General features: G+C 35.4%; 1 protein-coding gene and 1 pseudogene across 1 annotated transcript; both read right to left on the bottom strand.

Annotated features, from left to right (window-relative positions):
* Positions 1–7,675: 7,675 nt before the first annotated feature.
* Positions 7,676–9,078, bottom strand: LOC147538578 (zinc finger CCCH domain-containing protein 41-like; annotated as a pseudogene).
* Positions 9,079–15,751: 6,673 nt separating this feature from the next.
* LOC147538577 (Regulator of chromosome condensation (RCC1) family protein) lies at positions 15,752–23,350 on the bottom strand. The gene is made up of 16 exons (XM_086639717.1): positions 22,708–23,350; positions 22,441–22,502; positions 22,288–22,355; positions 21,322–21,443; positions 20,264–20,369; positions 20,067–20,118; positions 19,858–19,975; positions 19,735–19,765; positions 19,610–19,633; positions 19,350–19,474; positions 18,160–18,241; positions 17,126–17,248; positions 16,957–17,010; positions 16,806–16,875; positions 16,522–16,555; positions 15,752–16,404 (listed from the first exon to the last, which is right to left on the bottom strand). Exons 1-16 carry the CDS (start codon positions 22,895–22,897, stop codon positions 16,073–16,075), a joined length of 1,593 nt encoding a protein of 530 aa, XP_086495843.1. The 5' UTR covers positions 22,898–23,350; the 3' UTR covers positions 15,752–16,072.
* Between the last annotated feature and the right edge of the window lie 430 nt (positions 23,351–23,780).

Raw genomic sequence — 23,780 nt, 5'->3', positions numbered from 1 at the left:
ACCCCCACTCATAAATTTGATAAGTGATTTGCAAGAAATAAAAAAACAAATAAAACTAACTAAACTATCTAAGTGAGAGGTAAGAGGATATCTAAGGTTATAAAATCACCCGCATAATTTCACTTTATAAAACAAGCACTTGATTACTTAAATCTCTTTTGTATATACTCTGGATCCAATATAATAAACTATTTGGATTCCGGATGATGTTCTAGATAAAAAAATTTTATAATTACTAATTCTAATTGTCTTTCTTGTAGAGATTCGGGTCGCTTAACTATTATCCATCATCTAAAAAGCATACTCCATCTAACAACTTAACGAAAGTATGAAATATCTAATTATGAGGCATGAGTAATGGAAAGAAAATCCAATCCATATAGATAAACAATCAATAGACATTAAAGCACATCAAGGGATTTAATTAATCAAGAACAAGTATTACAAAGATCCAAAATGGGTTCATCTAAAAACCTTAGATGGCTAAGTTAACTATACATGGAATCTAGAGTAACATACATTGGTATTGTAAAATAAATGAAAATACTAAGAAATTAATGGAAAGAAATCACCAAGGATCTTCAAAATCCATATACTCATGTATCTCTATTTTGTCCAAGATTTGCTCCATTTGTCCTCAAGAATTTTACTCCAAGAATTCCAAGTAATAGCTATTTTATTGCCACCCAAATAAGAAAAAGAAATTAGATGTAGAAAGAAATTGGAAAAAAGAGATGAAGGGGGGTAGAGATGATAGATGAATATGGAAGGAAGAAGGAGAAGACTATTAATGGAAGAAAGAATAGTGGTAGAGAAGAAGTAGTAGTAGTATTAGTAAGAAGAGGAAGGAGTAGTAAGAAAAAGACTAGCTACTACTACTAATACTAATGAGAAGGAAGAAGAAGGTATGGGAAAGACATAGAAAAGAGTAGAGAAAGATAGATGGTATGGGATTAGAAATGAGAAGGTTGTTGGAGAAAGAAATAGGTAAGAGGGGATTGAGAGGGTTTTCAAGTCTACCAAATAATGTGAGGAAGAGGTTTATTTATATTGGTGGTGGCTAGGGTTTTAGATGATAAGGTTGAAAAGGGTAAAAATGGAAAGGTTTGGTTACTTTATCTCCAAGAAATAGATAAGCATTGGTTAAGGAATCAACTAGTACAATTGGGGGCAAATATGGAATTTCTGGTGAGAGTTATGGTGAAAAGATGGCCACTTGTCAATTAGTTATAAGCTGAAATTTGAGTGGGACAAAAAGAAGGGGCTAAATGGTAAATTTGGAGGGCTTAAAAGTAGAAAACCCTAAATGGTTACTCAGCAACCGTCAGATCTTCATAACGCGGCAGGGAACGGATGAGATTAAAACGTGGGATCTGGGTGCACGGAGTTAAGACGCGTCCGAAACACGGAATCATGCTCTAAGGGTCCATTTCGATGGATACGCCGGCATCCACAGCGCGCCACGTGTCTTCTTGTATACAGCGCGCCAGAACCATGCCCGAAGGTGTCCCACCAGTCAACATTGTTGACTCCATCTTTGACTTTGCCTAGTTTGTTCATCCGGACTTCGAATTGACTTCCGTTTTCTCCTACGGGCTCGTCTCGGACTCTACCTTTTACCCATGCACTGATATTGGTCAAATTTACCAGAATACCCTTGTGTCCAAAAGACCAAAATGCCCTTCAAGTAACTTCCTCCCGTTTTTAATCGATTTTCACACATAACTCTACAAAAGACACCTAATCAAGAAAACCAACCATTTTATTATAATAAAGACTCGAAACGGACTAACTCGGCTAAATTAAACGACTCCGACGGGACATTTTCAGGACCCATCACAGACCCTGCTTCGCATACCAGGCTTGTCTTAGTAATCAACTCCGTTAACGGGTCCAAAATTCCTGTCGAAACCTGTCGGGTTGGCGGGTCGAAACCGGGTTAGATATTAAACCCATATTCAAGACACTTTCAACAAGTACTTAGTTTTGGCTTTTGAGTATGATCGGTTATGTAGCCTTCTTGCAGTTAAGGTGTTAGAAGCAATGTATGATTCAAATTTCCTAGATTAGTTTTTTTCTTGAAATATATAATCACTTCATCTCAGTTTGTATTTGGAAACATCGGTTTGTCTTCGCGACTATTTTTATTTTGAAATCCAGGATGTGGAATTGCTTCTCCTAACGAGAGCTATTGTGAAAATTTGAACTCCAGGATTAGTACCAAAATTAAATAAGCGGATATTGGTCTTTCAGAAGAGCTTGATGTAAGTGTTCAAAGAAACCCAATTGTTCGACTTTTTTAATGTGATATTAGCATGAAATAATCCAGTTGAGTCTTTTGAAAACTTGGGAAAATGCAAATACCAAATCGAGCTTAGGTATGATTGAATGTTTTTACACACACACACATTCCTCTCTCTCTCTCTCTCTCTCTCTCTCTCTCTCTCTCTCTCTCTCTCTCCCCCCCCTCTCGCTCGCTCGCGCTCTATCTTTGTTGTTCGAATTGCATCATTGTTGTTATTGGCAATTGATAAGTTTTGCTGCTTATGAGTTTCACAAATCAGTTATATATGATAATGCTAAGTCTTTCCATTTCTTCAGGTTCCCAAGGTTGCTTCCACCAGTCTTCGTTTTCTAAATCCATTGTTTGATTTCCTGCCATCAATTATCCTTTTCACTGCAATTAATTTGATTGCAAATAACTAATTTATAAGGAGTGAATTTTAAATTATATTGTTAGTCCTTGATTTCTTATTGTTAAGACCCATGTATTAAACCACACTTTTGTAATTTTTGAAGACTTTACTTCTAATAACAACACCACTGTGGCAACAGATAACATGATGCCAACTATCCTACCAAACATAATTCAGGCATTGGTTTAATGTTATTCATCGCTAGAGCTAAGTTATACCTTTTAATGGTTTAATGTTACTCATCGCTAGAGTTAAGTTATACCTTTTAATGATTTGGTTTATGATATGTTGTATGTACTCATTATTATATCACAAACTCAAGTTGTTGTTTTTGTTAATTTACAGTTTCTTCCAACTTCGGACGATCTTCATTATTATATCACAAACTCAAGTTATACCTTTTAATGTTTTGGCTTAGTATTATTGCAGATAATAGTGTTTCAGGCGTCTGAAGAGTATTTTATTTTGTCCTAGATCCAAAATCTTTTGTGTCTATAGTTTTTAAGTTGGGTTTGCTTCCTAGGTAATCAATTTGATTTCAAATCGAATTTATAACTCTACTTCTTCTTTGGTTTTGAAGGGTAATCTTGATGTCAAACTGTTTCTCTAGTTATCATCTTTATAATTATGTATTTGTATGCACGAAAGTGACTTTGTTGTATTTCTTTTGTTTTTATCTCTCTAACTGTTTCTATTTTTCATAATTTTTTCAGATGTAAGATCGTAGTTGAAGCTCATAACAGTTTTTCAAGGAATAAATTATTTCTTTATTTTTGTTTCAATTTTGTTTTTGATTGGGAAACCCCGAACATCTTTCTATCAAAATCAATGTGTGTATGCTCTCTGTCTTCTTCAATCTCTTTATCTTTCTCCCTCTTCTAACTATGAAGCTAAAGGTTCATCTTCATCTAACACTTTCTGCATTTTTAAAGTTCCTTAACTTTATAGTTCTTCTAATCTTTGTTTGGTTTCTTATGTTTGCATGTGTGTTCATTTATCTTTCTTTTATTTTTCGTTTTTCCCTTCTTCTGTAAATTCATCTCTGTTAGCTCAATATGTTTATAACTTCAAGAAACACCACTCTTGCTAAATATATGTTTATAACTTCTGTAAATTCATCTTTTGTTTGACATAGATCTTTCAGTTGGCCTTTACTGTTGTGAGCATTACTACAGTTTTCGTTGTAGTTGGCAATAACAATAATTGCTTACTGTTATTAACTGCAAATGTCCAGGTGTTGTCTGACTAAACCTATTTTAGTGTACGGTTATTTCCCAAATAGCCCCTAACTTTGTGACCAGCTTCCTGCCTAGCACCTAACTTTATCAAAAATTCTCAGATGGCCCCTTTTTTCAGTTACCGTTAGAGCACCGTTAACCAGTCATCAACTCTCTCCTACATCTCATCACCTCTCTCTGACACCTCATCTTCTCGCCACCTCATTGTCTTCTCCGGCGAAGGTCGCCGGCCGGCCAATTTTCCGGCCGACGACCTTCAAATAATAAAAATATATATATATATATTTTTTCTCTCTCCTCTCTCTCTCTCTCTAAATACTCCGGTGAAGGGGTTTCCCTTCGCCGGAGCTAGGTGTGTCGCTGAACAGACCTTGCAAGGTCTGTTCGTGAGCAAAACAGACCTAGCTCCGGCGAAGGAAAACCCCTTTGTCGGAGTATTTAGAGAGGGGAGATAAAATATATTATTTTTTTTAGAGAGAGAGAGAGGAGAGAGAAAATAAAATAATAACTTATTTTTTTTAATATTTGAAGGTCGTCGGCCGCAAAATTGATTTGTTGGCGACCTTCGCTGGAGAAGACGATGAGGTGGCGACAAGATGAGGTGGCAGAGAGAGGTGATGAGATGTAGGAGAGAGAGTTGATGACTGGTTAACAGTGCTCTAACAGTAACTGAAAAAAGGGATCATCTGGGAATTTTGGATAAGGCAGGAAGCTGGTCACAAAGTTAGGCGTTATTTGGGAAATAACCCTTTAGTGTATAGGTTTGGTCGACTGTCAGTCAAGTCTGGTTGAAGATTTTTGTACGACCAAGTTGATTAAAACTGTATGAAATTTGGAACTAATTTTGAACCAACCAAACAATGTTAATTTTAAAGAATAACCCAAAAATATGTTATTGTTTAGTGATGTCACTCTTTTTAACTTTAAGTTGTTTTGCTATGTTACATGTCACTCTTTTTTTTGTTACTCCAAGATGCTTTTTGTTTCTACTTGAAGTTTAGAGATAACTGACCAGAAAGCAAAGACTCCGTTTGATTACACAATTAAACCAAGGAGAAAAAGTATATGCCTCAGTTTATTAGTCTAACTCACTTAACACTCTGTATCTTTACAAAAATCCAATAACTTCACCAATACTAAAATTCCCTTTCAACCAAAAAAAGACTGCCAAAATTTCTATAATAAACTCACAAATCTTCACAACAATCCACTAGGCAACTCCCAAAATTTCCATAACAAACTGGCAAGTCTTCAAAATACTCTTGCCCATGTTGGAATTTTGTGACCCACACTTCTATTATGTAACTTTGTCCTTAGATCTATAGTTTACTCAAAATCATAACGGGCTCGAGTCAAATTTTAAAAGGCCACGGTTTTGGAGCATAAAGAAAAATCTCCGGGGAATAAAGAATTTGGTCAACTATATTTGACTTTGGGGGCATATTTATTTTCAGCCCAAAAAATGAGTTTTTCGATTTTTGCCCCGTAATCTTCATCTCTCTCTCTCCTCAACCTCTCTCTCTCTCTCTCTCTCTTGCTGATTCTAATACCCATGTTTGATTCTTCTCCGAAATAATAAAACCAGCGGTGTTTGATTTTTTGTCGGAAGTATCAGTGATTTCGGATCTTCTTCTATAACACCTATAATTGGAATTTGTCGAGTTCGATAAAAGAAGAAAACTAAGACCCTGTAAGGCTATAACAAATTAAAAACCTAATGATTGAAGATCATGACTTTCATTGCCACTTGCTTAATGGACGTTGGGTTTATTTTAGGATTGAAAATGCATAATTGAAGATAGAAAATTGTTCCCACACGGCCATACCAAAACAAGTGGGTTATAAAGAGAACTAGGGTTTGAGGATGCTGGTGCCATTAAATTTTGTTGATTTAAGATGATTTAAATTTTGTTGTGGAGGTGTTAGTAGGGTTGAGATTATGAAACTTATCAGAGTAAGTTAATGGAAGAATGATGTTTTTTTTATGATGATGATGTTTTCCTTTTTCTACATCCACCATCAATATTTATTAGGGTTCTGCCAATGCCTACATGATTTGTAGAAATACCTAGGTTGACAAATAGTGAAAGAGAGAGACTGAGAAATGGAAATAATTAAAGACCGAGGAAGAGAAAGAGAGAAACAACTAGAGAGAAAGAGGGAGAGAGAGTCAGGAAGATGTTAATAGGTTCTACCTTCTAGTAATCACCGTAGATATGTTCATATGGTTTTTAATAACTTCAGTACTGATTAGGATTTTTGGGTTGTCATTGATGAGTAACCTTAACAAAAATTATCGGAAGAGGTGACAATGATGGTCGAAATGGTGGTGATAGGAAGTTGTGGTGGTGAATGTGATAAAGAAGATGAAGATTAAGGGTCAATGTTTAATCAAGTGAATTTTTGGACTAAAATAAAATATTCTCCGAGAATGTAAAAAATAACATAGATTCCCTAGAGAATGTATTTCCCGGAAATTAATTTTTATTCCCCAAAACCGCGGCCTTTTAAAAATAAGTTTTATGTTTCTGGATCTAGTGTCTGACTTAGACTAATTTAAATCAATAGGAGTCAAAAGATTCAAATTCTAATAAACCACATCCACAAAATGAATTAATAAAGCCGAACCAGGTTGATATTTTTTGTAATCTTCATTCTCACTTAGCAGCTCAATCAATTGATGGCTAAATATATTGTCCCACCAAAATTTCTCAAATATTATATGGGGCCAGAATCTTTGAGATATTCCTGACTGGATCAATGGATCATTCGACATGTCTCGTCAAAAACATTTATTATTATAGACATTTTCACTATGGTCACTGTTTTGGGAAACAAAAAAAATTTTGGAGTACAAAATTTCGGGTGAAAGATGTTTCACCGATAATTTTTTATTTTCTCCAAGACTCCACTGACATTTTTCCTCCATGTAAGCGAAGGTAGGCAAAGTGACCTTTATTATCGGTGATTGGTAAGGGGAGATAAGTATTTTTTGTTAGGGACCTACAGTGGTTGGGGACCCATAAAAAAATTTTGGAGTACAAACAATCATTGTAAGTGACCTTTATTATCGGTGATTGGTAAGGGGAGATAAGTATTTTTGTTAGGAACCTACAGTGGTTGGGGACCCATAAACATTAGAAAAGAGATAAAACTTTTGATTTATTAATTAACTAGGCATGACCCGTGCCTCCGGCACTTACTATTTCATATATAAGTCGTAGAGGAAGAGAATAATTTATGATTTTGACATGTTAACTTTATAATTTATTGTTATTCTAAAGAGGCTCATAACCATTACAAAATATTTGTTAGCCCAAAAGATAACTTAAACACCTAATTGCTGTTACTGTTCGCATGGTTAGATGTTGAATTACCTTAGTTGTTGTTGTCTGATAATTTCATTTTTAAGTAAATGGGACGAAACATAAAATAAAAAATGCATCAGACTGTAATTAGAAATAATTTTACCTTTGTTAGACTGGGTCGATTAGTTCAAAATATTACCATCAATTTTCTTATAATATCGTCCACCACAAATGTAAATATACAACTTTCTCTACGACGTTACTTACATTTGTTTGAATGAATTTCAAGCTGAAAACCCCAATGCTAGAATGACATTGTCGAAAGATGGGTTTACAAAAAGTGAAAAAAATCAAACTCAATAATATTTACAACAAAAATAGAAACTGATCACCAATAAAACTAACTTATTGGTGTAGAAACGACCTCGGGTTTTCAGAATACACTCTTACTCGGACCTTCAGAATCTGGAAGGTCCTTTGTAACTGGAAAATTTTCTCTGCAGCTGTTGTTGATAGTATTATTGGAAGTTGTCACCCACGAAATTTGCAAATTGTGGCCCTGGCCGCATTTACCATTTAAAAACGCCCTCTCAGCTGATCGACGAGTTGTAAAAGCAATACGAGCAGAATGGTTTTCAGATGGCTCTGAACTACTTGTACCGGTAGTAGCATCTGCATCTTCTAGCTCAACAGTAGAGAGATCACCGAATGACAAAAAATGATTCTTCAACACAACCTAGATACACCAGCATCCATGTTTTTACACATTGATCAAAAGATTTTTAAATATATATGTATCTAATGTTTTCGTATTTCCTCCTACTATAGCAGCAACCAGGAGTAGTTCGATAATATCTATGTCTAAATATAAAAAAGAAAAAAAAGAAGAGAAATTACATTTGCAAGATGAGTAGGTAACGGAGGAAGAATCTGAAATGTAGTAGGACGATTGTCCAACTTGAACCTATTCATTAAAAACGGTGTTCCAACTGATGCTAACTGATAACCTGATGGAATTAAACTCCTCCGTGCAATTGATTTAGTTTTAGGAGATGAAAGATTTTCCACAGGGGTGCTCTTATCCTGCTTCTTCTCAGTTACTGGATTAGCTGTATTTTTTACAGGACTGATGGGCTTGGGCGTCACAGATGTTGCACCATCTGTTACCTTCTCTACTTTCTGTTTCTTAACAACTTGTGTGGCACTTACTTCACCCTTCACAATGACAACGTGGATAAAGTGTAAAGTTTTAGGATTGTCAACCAAAACTACGCAGAAATTTTTATGTTATAATGACTTAACTTATTGCATAACAATTCCTTACGAGCTTCGATTGAGTGATGTGTGGTATTTAATAATTATAAGAAACTTATATGCATCAATGACTCTGTAGACTCTATATCTCCATATGGGAACTTAAATTTCCGGCGAAAGAAATTAAGGTTTTACAAGTAACTAATAAATAACGAAATTTAAGCAAAATGTCGAAGAAATAAAACGTGGATAAAAGGTACTACCTTTTCTCAAGCACATCCAATTGACAATGGAAGTCATTCCGTTTCTGTTCTAGCATTTGCTGCTTTAAACGAATTTCTTCCTTCAAAAGCTCCAAATTATCCAACTTCTTTTGCGAAGGTGGTTCTTTGGGAACATTTGTCACCAGATGCCTTACGTTGACCGCTCCAGGGATAGAAGTGTCCGGATCAGGGATTTCACTATTCTTTGGTGCTAAAGAAGGAAGATTTCCTGTTCCATTTTTATACCATTTGAGGGAATACTATCTCGGTTAGCCCACCATAGCTTAATGAAACGGTTACCCATTACAACATCCGGTGAATTTAAGGCAGATTGTGCTTCTTCTTGTGTGGAAAACTGGACAAAGGTTCGCTCACTGTTAAGTGGTACATAAATATCAATTACCTTCCCAAATTTCTTGTAATGTGAAAGAAGAGCCTCCTTCCGGTTACTTTGTGTGGGAATACCATTGACGAAAAGAGTATATTGCGCTTTCTGAGATGTGCGTCTTGAATCATTTTGTGGTCCCGAGGTATCAACGGATATTTTAGTCTTTGGACCCACAATCCTTTCTCTGTATCAGATTTCAACCTTTGGAGTAGAAACGAACAAAGGACCTACAAAGTCCATATATGAACTATCCCATGTGATGTTGTTGAGCAACCTTTTGGTGCTTGTTTTCACGAGACATTTGAAACCATTCATCAAATGTTTAAGCAGAACTAAATATCTCTAGAAGAAGAAAATTAAGGAGCGACCAGAGATCACGTAGATTGTTCTGCACAAATATGATATCAACTACATTGGGTTCCAATAGAAAAATTTCTGACAAATTGATGTAAACCATCACAAAACTATTGTTAGTTTATAACCACTTAAAGAAACCTAAAAACTCGTCTCGCATAAAAAAACCAACGGTTCCACACCTAAAATCAGAGAAGGATTATATTCTTACTTGAACCAAGAAGGCACAGACAGGAGGGAAGAAGACATTGTCGAAAGGAAAGAAGGTTTTATATGATTTAAACTAAGGTCAGACTTTCATGAAAATCCGAAAGGGGAAATGGAGAAACAAATTGCTTTTTCTTAAAAGAGTACAGTACCAACATGTACTGACATAGGACGATTGTCTTCCGAATAATCAGAATTTTGCGTCTTTTGCATATGTCCACCATGACCTAAACAATCACGCGCTATTGCCGACACGGGTTATGCATTTAAGTAACAAATATTTTGAAGTATAAACCGTATCGTGTAGTTTTTAAAGAGATTTACATGAAGATATAGTAGGAAAGGTTTTACAACATAAAATATACAAGAACAAACTTTATAGAAAGTTACATAACCGTAGAAGCTATTGCTCAACTTTTCCATAACTTAGTCTAGACTACTGCTAGACTTTGCCATAAATTAGACTTTACAGAAAAACTATGCAATTTTCAGTATAATCTCAATAAACTAAACCATCAGCTAATTATAATCCTTTAAGGATGTAGCCATAGGAAGAATCCTCATTCAATTTCTTTCTGCAAAAGACTTTCTTTGAGGACTTTATGTTGGGATTGAATAAGCAACTATCCTAGATTGTCACCTTCGGGGTCAACTATAATAATTTGAGAATATACACCACACATTTAACTTTTAAGATATAGATTCTTTGTATTTTTCTTTATGAAGTTGAATAACACATAACAAATTAGTGTATGAATGTTAAATAATGATGCTACAAATTTATACAGAGAGAGAGAGGGAGAATGTACATTACCCTTCAAGAGGAGGATGAAAGATGTAACTGATCCCAATTTGAAAGAGAAAGATGAAATTAACAAAGAAACGGGCATACCCTAATTATGGAGATTATTCTTATAATGGTATTTTTAGGGAAAAATGTAATGATCAGTTGATTTCCAAACTCTGAAAAAGAACATAAATTAAGTCACCAACAGGAACGCATGATAGGGTTTCCACATCTCATAAAGCTAGACGGGCTTGAGAAAGGAAGAGTTGAAGCGAAGTTTTGAAGAGACAGGGGCAGAGAGATTACTTGATTGAACTGATCAACTGAAATTGATGATGTTGTATCAGTCTATCAGATGTTGGATACACAAGTGAGTTTCTGAGATAGAGAAGTAGAAGAAAAAGAAATGGTTGTGGGAGATCAACTGATCGTGAATGAAAAGAAGAATCGAGTGGGGAAGAAGAAGAGTTTTGGGTGTCTCATTAATTTTGAAATAAAATCCAGATTAAAAGAAGACGGTTGTCAAAGAGGTTGCCCAAGTCACCGTCCAACTCAGCAATAAGACCATTAATTTTGTCCCAGTCAGCTTGTCCTAGTCACAACTTTTCTGTTTTGTTATATAGATATGCTTTAAGTATAGTAATTTTTAAATTTGAAACTCAAGATGTTGAAGGAGTTTAAGTATAGTAATTTTACCCCCTTTTTCTCTCTCTAGAAAAAACTTCAGATCTGTGAATTCTCCCGTGTAAATCATTGATTTTTCCCCGGTGAAAGGATCCTTTCGCCGGAATCCCTCTTTCCCTCTTAGTAATAGTTAGTTGTTACAGGAAAAAGATGAGATCAAAAGAAGGTATACTAGGAAAAACCAAAAAGAAAAGATGTAAACGAAGAAGAAGAAGCAGAAAAAGTACCAGAGAAAGAAAAGATGAAAAGAAAGAAGAAGAAGAAGAATCAGAATCAGAGTAAGAAGATATAAAGGAAGAAGAAGTAGAAGAAGAAGAAAAACCAGAGAAAGAAAAGATGAAAAGGACAAAAGAAGAAGAAGAATCAGAGAAAGAAGATTAAAAGGAAGAAGAAGAAGATGAACATGACGAACAAGAAGAAGAATCAGAGAAGGAATTATTTTTGGTTTTTATTATTTTATTTTTGTCGGATCTTTAGGATCCTTTTGTCAGATCTTTAGGGTCTATTTTCTCGGATCTTTAGGATCCCAATAGTGTCTGTGTCTAGTCCAATTTCTCCCTCTTTAGGAGGCATTTGCATTTACAGATTTGTAAATAGCATGACGCATCCGACAGAGAGAAATAATTATTATTATCCTTGTATCATTGTGATTTTATCACTATTAATGGATATGTTTCCCTTGGATTCAAAAAAAAAAAAAAAAAAAAAAAAAAAAAAGTGCAATAAATCAAACTAAACAAAAATAAGAAAAAGAAAATGTCTCTTCTGCATTCGGTTTCTTCCCACATCTCCCCTACTCAATCTCCTTCATTAACTAACACATTTTGACGATCATTTGTATGGAGCATTTTCTTCATCAATGAAGAAGACATCAAAAAACATAATTGACAAGAAATCCGATATTGAAGTAGTTGTGAAGTCTAGCTTAATTATAATATATACAATCTTGTTGATCTGTATAGCTAGGAGTTTTATTAATAAGATGAACTATATCACTCTTTTCCCTAATTCTGAATGGAAAATATTGTGGGAAATTTTTAAACGACAATGAAAGTTTTTGCTTCTTTTTGACGAAATTTTGTAAGTTGAAGAGAGAAAGAGAAACAAAATTTGACCTAAGATATTTGTCTTGGAAATTCCATACATCTTGAGAGAAATCGTCATCTGTAATTTCACTCTTTGATCGAATTAGTCGTTGTTGGTTCGATCGAAAATATCTTCTTCCTCTATTAAAACAACATCATAAATATCTTGAGGCATAATAAATGTATTGAATAAGTATCCCATAGAAGAAGATAATGGGAATAAATTAACTTTTTTGTTATTTATTGGTAATGGTTATTGTGGAACTTAATTGTGCACAAGGAAAGAGAAGTATTATTGCTAGAATGTCCTTTCTAATCCTTCTATAAATCATTATTTAATTTCAAATCAAAAAAAAATAGTTCCTAATATCAGTTTGGTATAGGGAACCATAGTACAAAAAACTGATTTTGTACTATGAGTCTCCAACAACAATACTCAAACTCCTCATACAAATCTTTCAACAAAAAAAAACTCCTCTTACAAAGGCCTTAATATTTTTTCTTCGGATATTTTTCACTCCCCCCTCTGACCACCACCATATATCATCTCTTTATCTCCTCCCTTTCTTCTTTTTCTCTCTTTTCCGCCCTTACCGTCCCATTCCGTTGCCCTCTTGAGGGTCTTCTTCGTCGGAACACCGATCTGATTTTAGGAGATTGTCCACCTCCTAAACCGGTTTGGTTACTAGATTTGAGGGGAAATCTCCCCAAACCAGTAGTCGGAATTTCGGAGAAACTTTTTCCTATGCCAGAACAAATAGAGAGAGTGAGAGAGAAACGATGGTGGTGGCTGAAATTGGTGGTCGAGATGGGGAGAGACTATGAAGAAAATGAAATTTTGTTGAGAAATTGTCATAGCATACTATTTCTCTTTAAAAATTTTGTATCTTGAAAATTTTCTTGTTTCCCAAAAGCGGGGTCTTTCACTATATTTGTACACTAACCAACCAAAACTCAAATGTTACATGATAGCTTTTGAGAAATTGCTTGTTCTGATTGGTAATAAAAAACGGACAGACTTTGTGTGAGCATGGATATATATACTGTATACATATATATATAGTTGTCAAACTACATATTCTTCCAGCTAAAAAAAATTAACCACTTACAATAATTTTAGATTTTTCACTAGATCTTTTTTCCATTACCGTCAAGCCATGACTTTTTCGAGTTTTTTTAGCACACGTTAGTTTATAAATGTGAGTTTTTTTTTGTAATTATAAATGTGGTTAACAACTCCTTGGTCATGCACCTACTGCGAAATGGTCTTTCACTCCTGTATATGATGGTCTTAAGTATCTTTCTATAGTATATAGGACCCAAGATGTCTTCAATGATGGTAGTTATCAGGTTCATTCAGTTCAAGCATTTATTCATGATGTATTTATACCATATTGAGCGGCCGCAACTTTAGGGAATAAAGGAAAATCTCTAAGGAATAAAGACTTAGTCAATCATGATTGACTTAGCGGACATATTTATTTTTTGGCCCAAAAATTAACTAATTTGTCTCTTGCCCCCAAATATTCATCTTCCTCAAACCTCATCCCACCACAAATTCCGGTCACCAACCATTTTGGTCACCACAGATTCCGGCCACCACCTTCATCTCTTATTTCTTGAAGAAGATGATGAAGGGAAAACCCCTTCATCTCTTATTTCTAGTTCCAAAGTTGTTTGAAGATGAAGAAAATGAAGAGTAACAATATGACGATGATGGTAATAGAGATGGTAAACCTCCTCCATGATGATTTGATTTGGGGATTTATCTTTCTCCATTAAAAAGACAATAAATTTCTTCCTATAAACCCTCCAATCAGACGTTCAGATACAAAACCCTAGATAATCGAATAGATCAAAACTCATTGGAAATGCACACACCTTGAATAAAACACCAAATTCGCAAACATTTGGAGAATCAACAAAGATCCGAACTCTTCCCGCGTACAAATTTTTTGAAAGGTAAGCAGAATTGATTTAGGACGAGTGTCAAACCCTTGATACATTCCCAGTTTCTCTCTCTAGAAAAATATTTCAGAGAGAAGATTTAAAGCAAGAGAATGAAGCTTCTCTGAGTTGTCCAAGGAAGAATAATGTTGTTGTGAGGCTCAGGATAACATCAACAATCTACTCTTAGAGATTAGTTACACAAATGTCGAGACTCTTCATTGGTGAATATCAAGTAGAATATATGATCCTTACGTGAATTCTTTTAGGCCCTGACTCTGGGGAATACAAAAATCTTATTCAGGAAATAAGAGAGAGAAAGAAAGGGAAAGGATGAGAGAGAGAGACAGAGACAGAGAGGAGGTGAGAGATGGAATTGGTGGCCAGAATTGTTGGTGGCATGAGGTTTGAGGAAGATGAAGATTAGGAGGCAAGAGACAAGTTAATTAATTTTTGGGCCAAAAAATAACTATGCCTCCCCCAAAACAAGAAAAGAAGTAAATGCGAAAATGTTGATTTAGCCATATGACTTCAAGGGACTTTGGTCCCTTTTTTTTTTTTTTTTGTCTCCCTCAAATTTATATGAGGTATCTTACTCTTTTTTTCTTGTTGAACTATATGAGGTATCTTACTCAAGATGTACAAACTCCCTCCAATTACATTTCAAACCATCCTTGTTTTAGGACATTCTGAATATTCTCCCAAGCATGAATATTTTGGTTAACTAAAATTGTTTTGTGTCCTGAAACAACTTGTTTGTTTTCATCCATTATCTTCAACTTCACCTTTGACTTTGGAGGTGGGGATTTTTGAGGTAGGGTGGTGGTTGTTGTCGGAAATGAGGGTGTAGATGAAGATTACAGATACAAAAGCTATTTAATTTTTAGACCCAACACAAGACTACTCCCCTAAATCCCCTAAATCATTTCAGATTGATTGAAATCTTTTTGAAAATATTTTAGATGCCCAGAGCAGTTGCCTTTCAAAATACTTTTTTGTTTTACATCAACAAAGAAAATGAAAAGAATGTCTAGACCAACCTCAGGTAACTACTTTACTCAGGGGGTATTGTTAAAGTAACCCGATCTGATATAAGCGAGCGGCCTACTGGCTTTAAGTAAGGGCAATTAATATTGATCCAAACACTTGACAATCAACAAGAATTCTTCCCGACCAATTTCAAGTTACGGAAAAGTCTCTAATGAAGTTTTTAAAATTGCCTAAGACATCATTTTATGTCTGAATGTGTCATTTACAAAAATCAAGTAATGCTTCCTATTTCAACAAAAAAAAAAGTAATGCTTCTTAGAAAAATTGAATATTTACAGATTTTGTTTTAAATAGCCGATGCTAATAGAGCCGATGCTAATAGAGCCGCCGGCTAACAGAAAAAAAAAGGTCCCAGTATCTATAGTGGCACCCTTACTCCTGCTAAAACAGAACAGACTATCAGACTATCAAATAAGACATGATCAAAATCTAACAAGAATCAGACAAGTCACTCTAAACATGAAAAAATGATAACAAAATTGCAGACTTATAAAGAAATGTGTAATCATAATAAAAGCACAGTTAATATTTCAGTGAGAATCAAATCAGTTCGAGAAAGAATAAAATAAAAGTTACAACTTCTGCTCCAACTCCTTACGGTCTCTACGCCCCAAAATACAAGTTCTCTGAAAAATTAGGTTAAAAACTGGTATGTTCATAAGATACTTGAAAGCAACTAATCCAATAGGAGGGGTTGATGAATTAAAAATCCTAATCAATTAAACACAGGAATTGTATATTTCTTTTTCTTTCTCTGGGTGTTTTTCTAAAATCCCAAATGGATTCAAAATTTTGAGTTAAGAGAAGAACCTCATGACTTTCTAGGCCTCCCCCTCTTTCCACCAGTAGCTTTGCCACGTTGCGAGGTTTTCTTCTCTTCGGCAGGAGGTCGACCTCGCCCTCTTCCCGTCCCTTTCTTGCCTCGCCCTCTACTAGACTCCTTCTTCTTTTCTTCTACATGACCATTTTCCTCGTCTGATTCTTCTTCATCATCATTATCACTCTCGTTCTCATTCTCTTCCTCTTCAGACTCTGATGAATCTTTCGAGTTCTTCCTTTTCTTGGAATTGGAAGAACCTTTGACAGAAGCCTTTCTTGTGGGTCTTTTAGCAGATGTTGTTTTAGACTTGGGTTCCACAGTTCCTGTGGCAAGAGAATTAAACTCCATGAAAAACTAAGACAGTCTCAATCATTATCTTAGATTATTGGAAATTTCTGACTAAGCCCAGAAATATTGAGGCTTTACTGGATGGTGGTTACCTTCCTCAGATGCTTTGCCGTCGTAAACATCGAGCTGCCATGATAAACATCAAGGTGCAAATCAGTAAATAATGCCTTCATTCAGAACAAAAAAGAAACTATTTCCCAATCACTTTCATATCTCAATAATATGCCTGTGTGCAGAATTAGAAACGAAGAAATGAAACGGAAGCTAAAGATTATGCAAGTTTATATATTATTAACAAATAATACATTTTTATAAGAGATGGTGTATTCAGGACGGATTAAATTTTAAGATAAATATTAATGTTGAATATGCTTACTTGATCCAGCTTGTCACCAGCTTTTGTTCTATCAACAACAACCATGGAATATGCCGAACCACAAGCAACACTGTAAAAGGAATTAAATGTGTGAATTCAGCCTTAATAAACTGAAAGGAAGCACAGAGAGATTCAAAAGTCAACACCTTACCTCATTACATGCATTCCTTCAAGGATATCGACTTTCTTGGGATTTGCAGAAGATCTGTGGTGCGACAAGCACAAAGTAAATTATGTAGAACCAGAAAATCAGAAAACTATAATTTATAGCTGTGCAGATAGATCATATAGATTTGGATACATAACACAGCATCACGTACTTTGGACCTGTTGGGCCGTAACCAAGCTCTCCAAATTGAGAATGACCCCAACTTATACATGATTCATCGGCACCGCAGAAATGGTGCATAGAACCTGAATCCATGCAGCGTATATTCCAGCCACTAAAACAAAAAGTCAAAAGATTCAAATAATTCATCTAAAAGAAAAAAGAATTTGAACAATAATGCTAGTAGGGATGCAAACGTGGGCTGGGCTAGGTCTGCCTCTCCCATCCCCACTATTCGGTTTGGTTGAAGTATGGCAGGAAATACATAGCTCATACACGTTATAGTTTACATTTACTTATTTTATTTATATTAGTGATGTACAAGATAGTGTGACCATTAATGCAGAAAGGAATGATAGTTGTGGGACCACGAAGCTATGAGAGGCATCCTAATATTCTAAAAACTAATTGCCTTATCGATCACAGTTTTTTGTTATTTTTCTATTTCTTTATAAGGTTTTACAATCTTAAAAACAAATTAAATACAGCAAAAATATTTAACGGAATTCATGGCAACACGAGCAATCCTTATTCTTACGCTTTGGAAAAATTTTAATTTTATTCAGGTTGGCCAATTTTTATCCAAATCTGAAGTCTCTAATTGGGCATTGGAAATCCTAGTCAGTGTTTGAAAGGAGCCATTACGACATCTCTCATAGCCCACAGGGTCCCACTTGCAATTTGCGTTTTTGACCTTTTCCACTTCCTACCAAATACCTCTTTGTGTCATTGTTACATAGTTCAAAGTATAGCACGCTGAAGCTTCAATCTCAGATGTTATGCTCAACGAAACCCCTCACTCAAAGACAGTATGTGTCAAAGGTATACCACAAAAAAATAAAAACAATAGGAATACAGACAGACAAGCAAACGCACAAAACATATGAGAAGCTTGAAAAATTAAACCAAATTATTAAAAAGAAAATAAACGCATAACACAACTATAATTAGTCCTCAAAACTACACGCAATTTAATAGAGCAATTTATGCTACTCCTAAGGAGGAAAGACAAAGCATAGGACAAACCTTAAATCCATAAGAGGCTTGGGATACATCCAATCATCACCTGTGCTCTTTATTTTACCCCACATGTATAATTGCCCTCCACCTAAAAAATGTATTGCCCATTAAACAAGTCTATCATGAAAAATTATGTATACCATCTTCATGTAAATCAACGCATAGTTACCAGAAACGGGATACGCTCCGGTACGAAAACGGGGTACGGATACGGGGTACGCTAATTAGACGTTTTCGATTCGCTAGGGGGTATAATTATTCGCAAAATTAAACGTTTAACCCATGAAATATAGATCTCAATCTCTAATAACTCAAACAATAACTAAATTATCTTTCCTGAACAACGATTTTCTTAAATTAAATAATGTTTCCTAGATCCACTATCCCCAAATTCAGTAACAACTGCAGAACCTAAAGTTAAAGCAATATTCACACTTAGTAAACCCTAAATATCATGTTTTCATCTTTTTTTCTTCTTGCAAATGGGTTCGCCAAATTTAGCGATCTGATTCGCGTACCCACCCTAAAAGGGTACGATCGAACCAGATCGGAGTTCGCTCTCCAAATGACCGTTTCCGGTAACTATGAATCAACGCCATAACTAAGTGAAGAAAACATATGAACTAATCAGAAGCATTTCTCAGCAAAAATGTACACCAGGAAAATTATCCAACATTTCTTGATTTTGTTTCATTGAGCTGACACACTCTAAAAGGGATCCCAAGTATCTCTATTTTATGCCATTAGAATATCCATAAATGTTTTCATTAACGCTGTCATCCCAACCTTGTGAGATTCTTGAGAATGGTATATGAAGACTCAGCTGCGACAAAGTCCGACAATTCTCCCATCAGCCTTCAGCACAAGACACAGGAACAAGGACTCTCAGTTAGAACAAGAAAGGTTCTTAACCAATCGGAGTTGCTCATATGTTCAATAATCTACATAGTATCGCAATAAGAAACACCATCCAGGAGTTTCGGACTCAAAGACTGGATAGAGAATTTGAGACCATAAGGACGAATCCTTAAACTAGAAAAAGATCTGGAAACTAGTGATTCATAGCTGACACATAATAATATAAACATAAAAAAAATATTTCTAGATAAAGCTCAACAGTAATTTGCAAATAAAATAAAATGATTAGTATATCCAGAGACATTTTGTGCTAAAAATAACTTATAACAATCCAATACCAGCGGTGCATGCAGAGTTAACAGAACCAGCCGAGACGATAGCATTAGGAGGTAGAACATTCTGTCTTCGGAAGACTTCAACCATACGGGGAGTCCATTCATCTTTCTGTTCTCTATGTCCAAGCCTGAAATCACCAATTCAAACATTATATGGAACAAAATCACAAAAACTAGATGCTAGAAAGAGATCCATCTTTCATACATCACTGTAAGTGAAATATCTAACGATGTCGTTATGTAGATTTCATTCAAATTCTAACCTTCCATAGCCACCATAACCCCACCTGAATAAATAGCAGGAATATAATGAGAAACATGAAACTCAGAATAAAATACAGAAGCTGCATGCCTAATCCAAAACCAAATGAAATGAAGTAATACTTACGTATAGACAAAACCATCTGAATCTACGGCAACTGGAAGCACAAAAAAATAAATCAGTGAGACTACTGGAAGTTGAAAAACTTTATGAAGGGTTGTGTACTTGCATGCAAGTAGAAAAGAAAACCTGTATGGTTTGTTCCACATGCAACTTTCACGACAGTTTTCTCCGCAAAAGCAGCGATTGCTTTTGGACGAGGCTGGCCTTCATAAGCAAGTTTAACGGAACTATCTTTAGTATTGTACTGCATGGAAAGCAAACATTCTCTCATTAATTTCAGAAGAAAGAAAAGATAGGGTCGTATAATGAAGTGACAAAATGTTTCTTGGCCTTGCCTCATTGTCCGTCCCATGGCCAAGTTGACCGTATTGTGGAAGACCTGCCGTACTGGAAAAGTGAAAACAATTATGCAATTTAGCCACAGAGAGGAAAAGATGTGATACATCTTTATGTCAAGAATGGCAGAAAGCGTCTAAATAGTAATTGTGGCTGTTCCAGAAGACCAAAACAAGGTAAATACAATGAAACCTACATTATAGATGATCCTTCCACAGATGATAGCCACACAGTAAAATCACCCCCACAAACAGCATTTGTTGCTTCCGAAACTTGACAGATGACTGGAGATAGCTCGAACTCTACCGAAATTGGAAGAGGATTCTGTTAGTTGAACATCTAAACTGTTTTCTGGAGATCTCGAAGGAATAGATAACAACTTTTGACCTACATATGGTTCTATACAATACTTATGTAGAACCACCAGGGGGTAGTCAACTAAAACTTTGGAACCAAATACAAGAAAGCCCAAGCTAGCACAATAACATGCACTTAAGCTTTTATCATGCCTTTTGACGAATATTCACCAATAATAAGAAGTTATATCCATTATAATCCTGTTGATGATACACTAGTGGTTATAAGTACAACAACCACTAGTCACATGAAGGTCTAATCACCATTAAACTCGTAGAACGATAGTACGCAAGGGACATGAGCAATCATCTTAGAAACAGTATATGTAATTTCCCATAAACTCCCACCATAATTTCTGTCACCATTTTCTGAAAAAATAAGAACCTATAGAACTAAGCTTCACCACAGCTCCAGTGATACTGCAAGAACTGGTGTTTTTACCATGTTTAGTATGCAGTAACTAGGTGTATACGTCTCTAGCTCGAACCTTAGGTCAGGTACATTCTAGACTATTTTCTAGACAATATGTAGTTCCTATGATGCATATACAGAGAACACTTGCTTCAAACATTCAAATAGTCAATACCCATATTCTTATCTCATTAACTAAAAAACTTGTAGTTTACTAATCAACTAGTTAATCCTATAAATATTTAAGAACAAAATTAATGGATTGTTCAAGGCTGCAGATTTAGGTACCCCAAATATAGAGTTTTTTACCATGACTACGAAGAATACATAGGAAATCATTTTCAACACAATTAGGAAATCACTGATATTGATTTCCAACACAGTTAGGAAATCACTTTACAAAATTAGCCGCCCAAGAATACATTATCACATAGCAGCTCAATATGAATTGTATCTATCAAATCTAGAATCAAAATTTGAACTTACCATTCCTCATAGAACCTGACCCTAGCTGTCCATGCTTGTTCCAGCCAAAGGCAAAAGATTTTCCATCCTCAGTTACCACCACTGTGTGGCTTCTCCCCGCTGCTGCTTTGATGATTTTGTGTCTGAAACCACCATAACGTTGATTTAGGTTATGCCAAAACAAGGAGTAGAAGTGTCGGTTAATTCCCTAGTCAATTGTGATGTCAAAAAAGTGCAATTAAGCGTTCTCCAACATTTTCTTACTTCCTTCTCTAAAACGCACCAGATATGTTTAACAAAATGTGAAGATCAAATAGACCCAAGTACAAACAAAAAATCTAACATATATAAGCCAAGGCACATTAACGTGGTTTGATATCTCAAAACTCACCAAATAGGTATTCACAACTTAATTACCAATGCTTTATCACAATAATAGACAAATAAAAGAACTCGTAAGATGCATAGGATTTGTAATGGTGGTCACTGCATCTATTTTGCTCGTTATTGTGGCAAGGTGTGCAAATTGGACTTTTACTAGGTAAAATCTGAAGATGCTACACTTTACAATGGCCAAATCATACATAAGCATATATAAACAGCTGCCAGTCTATATGTACCAAATGTAAAAGGCCAAATCATTATAAGCATCTCCGTAAAATACAAAACTAGGTAGCAGTCTACTCTTATATACTTCAAGATGCTACACTTTGCAATGGCACGTCAACTTCTGAGCACCAAAATATTCACATGCATTAACTTACAACCAAAGTCATGTACTTCCCTATTACCGCAGGCACCACTCAAGCCCATAATTCATACCGTACTTCCAACTCAGCTTGTAAATACACCCAAATCAAATATTTACTTCAAAGTTCTCATATTACACTATAACCAACAAATTCGATACCATCATTCCAAATTCGACACAGAAAATTGAAACACGGGAAAGTAGCATCGACTATGATTTACAACACAAGGGCTTACTTCGATAGCCCAGAAACAACTGTTGGTCTATCACGCTGAATCGTATCTCCATGTCCCAATTGCCCCTTCTACACAACCAAAACCCATGAGTAAATAACAAAAGCAATAAGTATGAAAAACAAAATTACAAGCTTTTAACTTCAAATTGCGTACATCATTACGCCCCCAAGTATAGCAGCGACCTTCAGCATCCAAAGCAACACAGTGGCTAGATACTACATGAACATTACAATGCTCATCAAATTAATCCCAATGGTAAATACAAATAAGCAACTTAGCGACTAATCGGTTAAAAAACACTTGTTTTCAGCAGAAAAAACACTAAAAATTTATCAAAATCAAACAAGTTTAGTAAAATAATTGTGTTAGAAGCAAAAAAGAAACTTCTTTTTCTAGTTTGGTGAAAGAAAAAAAACTTACCACAACCAGAAGCAACGGACCGAACATCTACACCAATAAGAGGTCGTAACCTAGTAGGAGAAATCAAATTTCCATCAGTTGGACAACCTTTCCGGCCAAGGGTATCCCAATTTGTTCCACCACAAAACAGTAACTCCCCACTTCTCTCAACCGTCTCTTCCACCTTCTTCTCTACTTCGGCGACCGACATTTTCCCAATAAAAACACTCGGAACTAAAACCCTAGAATGGATGAGAAAAAAGCAGAGGAAAGGGGAGAGTAACGGCTAGTAAAACGGAGTTCGATTGGTATTCGGACGATCAAAAAAGGCGGGAAAATGGATTTTAACGGCTAGTAGGATGAAAACGAGAGGAAATGGTCTTCCAACCTAGATCTGGTGAAGAAGAAATAAGAACCCTAAAACAACAAATAAAGATAAAAAGAAGAAGAAAGCGTGAGATTTGGGGTTTGGGTCTTTGCTTTTTTTCTTTAATGTGGGAATGTTTTTTAGTGAGAGAAAATGGATTATTTATAGAGGCAGATAGATTGTATTGCTTTTCCGTTTCTTTTTCTTTTCATTTTCTTTTCTTAAGATTTTGATTTCCCGCTGTGGGATTTTAATCTACTCAAAGTACTAAATTGTGGCTTAATGCCAGAAGGACTCAAAAAGAGAACCCCACACGGGCTCAAAAAGAACCTCATGGGTAACTCGGGGAAACAAGAATTTTGGCGAATGGTAAGGGGAGCTAAGGATTGTTGTTGGGGAACTATTATGGTTGGGGAGCTGCCAAGATTAGTAAAGGGAGATGCAAGTTTTGAGTTATTATTTTAAAGACCTTCTAAGATTCACAATTTAAGGGACTCAAGTGTAATACATGGAAATATACCAGAATTAAAGAAAAGAAAAAAAACGATGCCTTCTTCTTCCACTCGATCTCTCTTCAAATTGTCTCTCCTAATCTCTGTCCGACTTCTCTTCAATCTTTTCCGGTCATCAACTACGAAATTCCGGCTAATTCTACCCTAGTATTTTCTCTAATGAAGAAGACATCAACTAAAATCTTGTGAGTTTTTCTCCCCCTTTTAATTTCTAG

This window comes from Eschscholzia californica, unplaced genomic scaffold (assembly GCF_041429995.1).
Source record: "Eschscholzia californica isolate CP2 unplaced genomic scaffold, dmEscCali1.0.p SCAF_5, whole genome shotgun sequence".
Lineage (NCBI taxonomy): Eukaryota > Viridiplantae > Streptophyta > Magnoliopsida > Ranunculales > Papaveraceae > Eschscholzia > Eschscholzia californica.
The sequence above is the reverse complement of the archived record's forward strand: the minus strand, read 5'-3'. Positions and strand labels throughout refer to the sequence as shown.